The sequence below is a fragment of the Gavialis gangeticus genome, unplaced genomic scaffold (genome assembly GCF_001723915.1).
Source record: "Gavialis gangeticus isolate Ggan-Ray unplaced genomic scaffold, GavGan_comp1, whole genome shotgun sequence".
Classification (NCBI taxonomy): Eukaryota; Metazoa; Chordata; order Crocodylia; family Gavialidae; genus Gavialis; species Gavialis gangeticus.
Window position 1 is genome coordinate 53,448,975 of NW_017729034.1, and position 5,390 is coordinate 53,454,364.

Sequence of the window (5,390 nt, forward strand, 5' to 3'; positions counted from 1 at the left end):
ATTTTTTTTTTTTTTTTTTTTGCTTAATTTTACAAGACGGTCACAGCAGGGCTCCACTGAAATTGAGATTCTGGTCCAAGCTCTTCAATTTGCAAAGCCTTTCCATTCTTAAAATAGTTTTTACATTTAATTTATTCTTAGAGTATCTAAACTCAAATGGTAGTTCAATAAATTATTGGCTTTCCTTCTTAACAATCCTTTAACAAGTGATTCCAGTTTCCTTGGGTATGAGTTATTTATATATAGCCAAATTAATATATGTGTTTTATACTCATCACTTGTTAACTTAGTGGTCTTCAACTTATGGACCATGGGCCCGATCTGGTACATGGAGCTCTGTTATTGGTGTATAGGGCACTCCACAGGTGCCACAGAAATTAACTCTGTCACTGCTTCCGCACTATCAAATTTTCAGGCCCATGGGCAGTTCCATGGGTTAGATGACATAGCTCTAGATGTCAGATCAGGCCTGCGGGCTGTAAGTTGAATATCACTGGGTTAGTAAGATAATAAGTCATGGGTACACAATACTTGTATTCATTTGGCTGCACGGGCTGGGCCTGTGGACCAACTCTGTTCACTGGATCTGACCCATGGACTGGCCCTGCACTACTCATCTGGCCCATGGGGCTGGATGGACTGAGCACCACTATGCTAACTGGTTATAACAAGGGCATTCTAGTCTATATTTGTTCATAAAACATCTCTCTATTCAGAAAACAATGGTGTTAGTCAGTAATTATAGGAACTACTTACATTTATTTGCAAATAAACCTCAAGAGAACCTTATATTTTATTGAGAATTTGAAGCACAACCAAGGTTTTTACTTGCAAAAGGAAACGCATTAGAAGTGTCCAGTATCTTCTGTAAACACTTTCCAATCATATATGTTCACCTGAAAATTTGAAGGATATTTATAAAGGAGTTTGGAGCATTTATAAAAGAAATAATTTTCAGGAAGGAAGTTGCTATTATTCTTTGTGTGGATCTGAAGTAAAAGATTTTCTCTGTGAAGAGGAAGGTAGAGAAGCCCACTTTGTGACTCAGAAGCTGGACAGCTCTGTGCTAAGTGTTTGGGGGCCGAATGGCCTTTGGGCTGTACCAGTGCCCATGGTCCACACCAGGAAGAGCCACAGCCCCTTCATGCTGAACAAGTACCCCCACTGCAGCTGTGCTCAGAAGTCCCTCCTACTGCTGCACCTTGAATCCATGCTCCCCCTCCCTCCCTTGCTGCACTGCACACCTATGCCCTCCCACACTGCTGCAATGCTTGCTGGTGTACTGTCTCCCGCTCCTACCTCTCCACTGTGCTACTACTCTCCCACAGCCCTCTGCCCTCATTGCACCACATACATATACTATCCTGTTGCACAGCAGGGCCTCAAGTTCACTCTGAGCTCCTCTGGCTGTGTCTCACTGCACTACCCTGCCTTCTCGATAAGTAGGAGGCAGAGAAAGCTGGAGATGGGATGGGGAGCCTGGAGATTCTGGTTGCTGTTGCAGCCAGTGATGCAGGGAGCAGTGGACAGGCAGGAGCTCAAGGGAGAGTGGGGGGGTACAACTTAACCCCTGACAGATGGATGGCCCTGACCTAGCACATTGTTTTGCTAATACTTTATAAGCATTACTTCTCTCTGAAATTACTGCTGGTTAGAAATGTTTCAGGAAAAAAAGGCTTCTCAGGCAATTCTGATCTGCCAGAACTGAAAATGGGTATATTTTGTTAATGTACGAGTTAAGGTGAGAGAGTTCTCAACTCCAAGGTGCAATTTCTCAACAAAACCAGGAAGATAGCAATTCACCTTAGGAGAGCCTATAGCTTAGGAATTGGGGAACTCATCTGAGATTTGGGAGACTCAGGTTCAAGTCCCTGAATCAAGCAGAGCAGAGACTTGAATCTGGGTTTCCTATATCCCTGGGGAGTACCTTAACTCTTGGGATCTTTGTTATTTGGAGTTACTGTTTCTTACCATCTCTTGTTTTTTTCCCTCTAAATTTCAGACAGTCATAGTTTCATCCTACTGTACAATGGAAAAAGATATTTACATTTCAAAAAAATTAACAGCATGGGAGAACTAGTCCTGATCATTTCTATTTGAAATATTCTGCATGAAAGTGTTCTAGTATTCCTTTACCTGACCAGGTTTCTTTCTGAACCATTAATATCCTTAGAAGCCTCTCCCCACCCTTCAAAGAAATAAAGGGCATGTCTGTACCAAACTGGTATTTGGCTTAAGTCCTAGATGTTCTGTTCTTTGAGAAGACACTTTTGATTGTTTGCCTTTTGACCAACTGCTTCCTAGTTACAGCCTACTATTTGCAGTGTGTTTACGATATACAACTGGTAATTAAAACTCCAATCAAATATTCTATGCATAGCATAAGTTGTAATCATTATCATTTGTATAGTCTTAAAACATAGGTCAAAAGAAAATAATATTCAGTGTAAAAAAAATAGACGTTACAAAGCTGCATTCCAGATTCAGTGAAAACACAGTGGGAGGTAATAAAAATGGCTTTATGGCTAAGGAGGTGTCATTCTCATTGACACTTTCAGTGTCTGTTACTGGTTGACAGGAAGCAGATGCTTCCTAGGAATTTCCTTAATTACTTTAAATGTTTCATTTCATTAAATAACTAAATTAGTTTTGATAAGCAGCCAAAAACATGAGCATGCGAGCTCTCTTTTTTTTCTAAGTGTCAGATGTATGAAATTGTAAGTATCTCATAAAATGAGATAAAGGGAAAGCAATCTTTTAATAAGCTACAGCTACAATAACTAGTAATTTTATTAACCATTTTTGCATCAATAGTGAGGTCTACCCTGTATGGTGTAGGAGGTCTGCAAGATATGGAGCAGTGTCAGTATGTGAATTACAGAATAATCAGATGCTTTGTGTATATTTGCAGCACCAAGGTAACATATCTCCAAACATATTTAATTATTTGCCTAAACTATGCTCTATTTACATATGAGGATTCTTGCTTAGAGTTTGAGTGGCCCTCTAATGTAAAAAGAAAAGTGTGTCAATATTTGTTACTTTCTAGTAACATTGCTTTTCTGAATATGTCTCTGAAATATTGCCGTACAAGAGCCCTGTCTTTTTAAATGACTAAGCATGGAAGAGATTGATCATCTGCTATGTGGACATTTTATACCTCCTGGTTTCACATCAGTCTGAAGCTGAAGTCAATTAATGCAAGCTACTGTACTTTTTTCAAGTTACAAGTGCTAAAGTGACATACTGTCTGAACCTATAGTCCAGAGAAGCTGAATACTTGATTACCCTTTGTTTATCTGTGACCTACTAGAGTGATGGCCATTTCAGAATTACATGATAGGCTTCAAAGGCCTATGACCATTTCCACTCAGTACTTCACCTCACATTCAGAAAGGTTAGAAAAAAGTGACTTTAGATCAATTTAAGATTGCTGATATATAAAACACAATTGACTATTTTGAAAATTTCAGTGTAATTTTGCTATTCCTGAATTCTTTGTTGAGGAATTTTAATGCTATTGAAAAATTAAAACATTAATATTTAGAGGAAACTTGAATGTGAGTTACAGTATCAAAGTGTGATCAGATTAAATATTTGGCTGCCTTTATAGGATAGTCTCAGAAACAATAAGAAGATGTTCTAAGTTTTCCTCATTTTCCATCTTGCCATTTCAAAATTATTTTGCTGCTTTTGGTAAAAATTTAAGTGAGAAATTTAGTCTCACAGATATTCCCAAACTAGTGCAGGAGCCATCCAATTCTGGTATTGTTCATAGAGGTGCTTTCACTATAAAATTCAACTACTTTCCACCATAGATTTTGATGGTGTCAATCCTGAGGCACTATTTCTTTTTTAATTACAGGGTTTTGCCAGGATATTGAGTAAATTTTGTGTTTGGATGCAAGTAATTGTACAGTATTTGCTTAGACATAATTTAGAAATGAAATATTACATTTTCCTGTCCTATTTTCTTCTGGAGCATCTGTATATAAATTCTTATATATGTTTGTCCCTGTTTCAGGTATTCAGATAACCATGTTGCAAATACTGTATTTGGCTGGCTTATGTGAGCTAATTTGCTGTCGTCTTCAGTTTATTTTCTTTGTTGATATATTTAAACTATTTTGAATGGAATAGAACTGGTGGGGAATACTGAACAACAAATAATCCAAGCAGGGTAGCTGTATAACACACGTGGGTTGATTTATATTGGTATACAGTGGATACCTTTTTAGAATGGTTTGTTTTTCCCAGCTGGGGGCTAATCATGACATAACCTCTTTGATATAAGAGTGTGTGATTAACTTGTTCAGATATTGTAATTTCATTATTATTGTTTGTATTGTAATAGCCATTGAGATCAGGAGTCCATTGTGCCATACAAAAGTATAGCAAGCAATAGTTTCTGGCTAAAGGAGCTAACAGTCTAGCTAGATGAGTTGCAAAAGGTCAGAGAAAGGGGTACAGCATATGAGCAGAAGACTGAGAATTAAAAGCTAGAGAAGTCAAGTGTCTTGCCCAAGGCCGCATAGAAAATCTGTGGTAGAGTAAAGGGCAGAAATTGTTTCTCTTGTGTCCCCCTTCAGTACCTAAGCCCTGTCTTTCCTCCTTCAGTGACACTTGGGTGATTATTTAAGTCCTTTATGGGAATAAATGTAAGGATGAGCTGGCTTGTTCAATTCTTCTTATAATGTTATTAAGAAAACAAGAGAAACGAGTCCTCCCATTCACTGTGTGGAAGCTGGTGGGCAGTAACTGAACTTATTTGTTTAGTATCTTAGATGGGGCCCAGCTACTAAGCCTAAGCTGTCAAGAAGCCTCATCATTGTGCAGGGGCAAAATACAACCTGCAGGCCAGATCCAACCCTCCAGGCCATTCTATCTGGACTGTGGGGCCCCTAAAAAAAATTAGAAAATTAATTATTATCTTCCTGGGGCTGCCTGTCAAAGATGACAAGGCGCCAGCAGCAGCAGGACCCAGGAAGAGCTAGTGGCAGGACCCAGCAGCAAGGTCCACCTGACCCCACCTTACCCCCAGTCCCCAGACAAAAGCTTCTGCCTAGAAGAGGCTTCTGGCTTGGTGACCCTGGGGCTGTTCCCCTGCCCTCCCTCCATCCAAGAGTGGAGACTCAGGAAATAATTGGGTGGAGATGGCGGGGAAGATCACTGGTGCAGCAGGAGCCAGCCCGGCCCACTGGAATCATGTAGTTCCCAGCTGGCTCTTGCTGCACCATGCTGTCCTGGCCATGCAGCCAGGAACTGTGTACTACTGGAGTGGTGGGCAGGTGTGGGGGGGTATGGCAGGTGTGTGGTTGGGAGGTGCAGCGGGTGGTCAGGCAGGCGAGGGAGAGTGGCGAGTGGGTGGGCAGGCGGGAGCAGTGGGCAGG

At 40.4% G+C, this 5,390-nt stretch overlaps 1 protein-coding gene across 1 annotated transcript in view; it reads left to right on the forward strand.

Moving 5' to 3' along the window:
* The window catches only part of PCNX2 (pecanex homolog 2 (Drosophila)), a 328,028-nt gene that overhangs the window by 58,502 nt on the left and 264,136 nt on the right, over window positions 1–5,390 (forward strand). Inside the window, exon 9 of the mRNA XM_019527461.1 lies at window positions 3,314–3,397. Coding sequence (XP_019383006.1) covers window positions 3,314–3,397 — 84 coding nt within the window. The remainder of the gene's footprint in view (window positions 1–3,313; window positions 3,398–5,390) is intronic.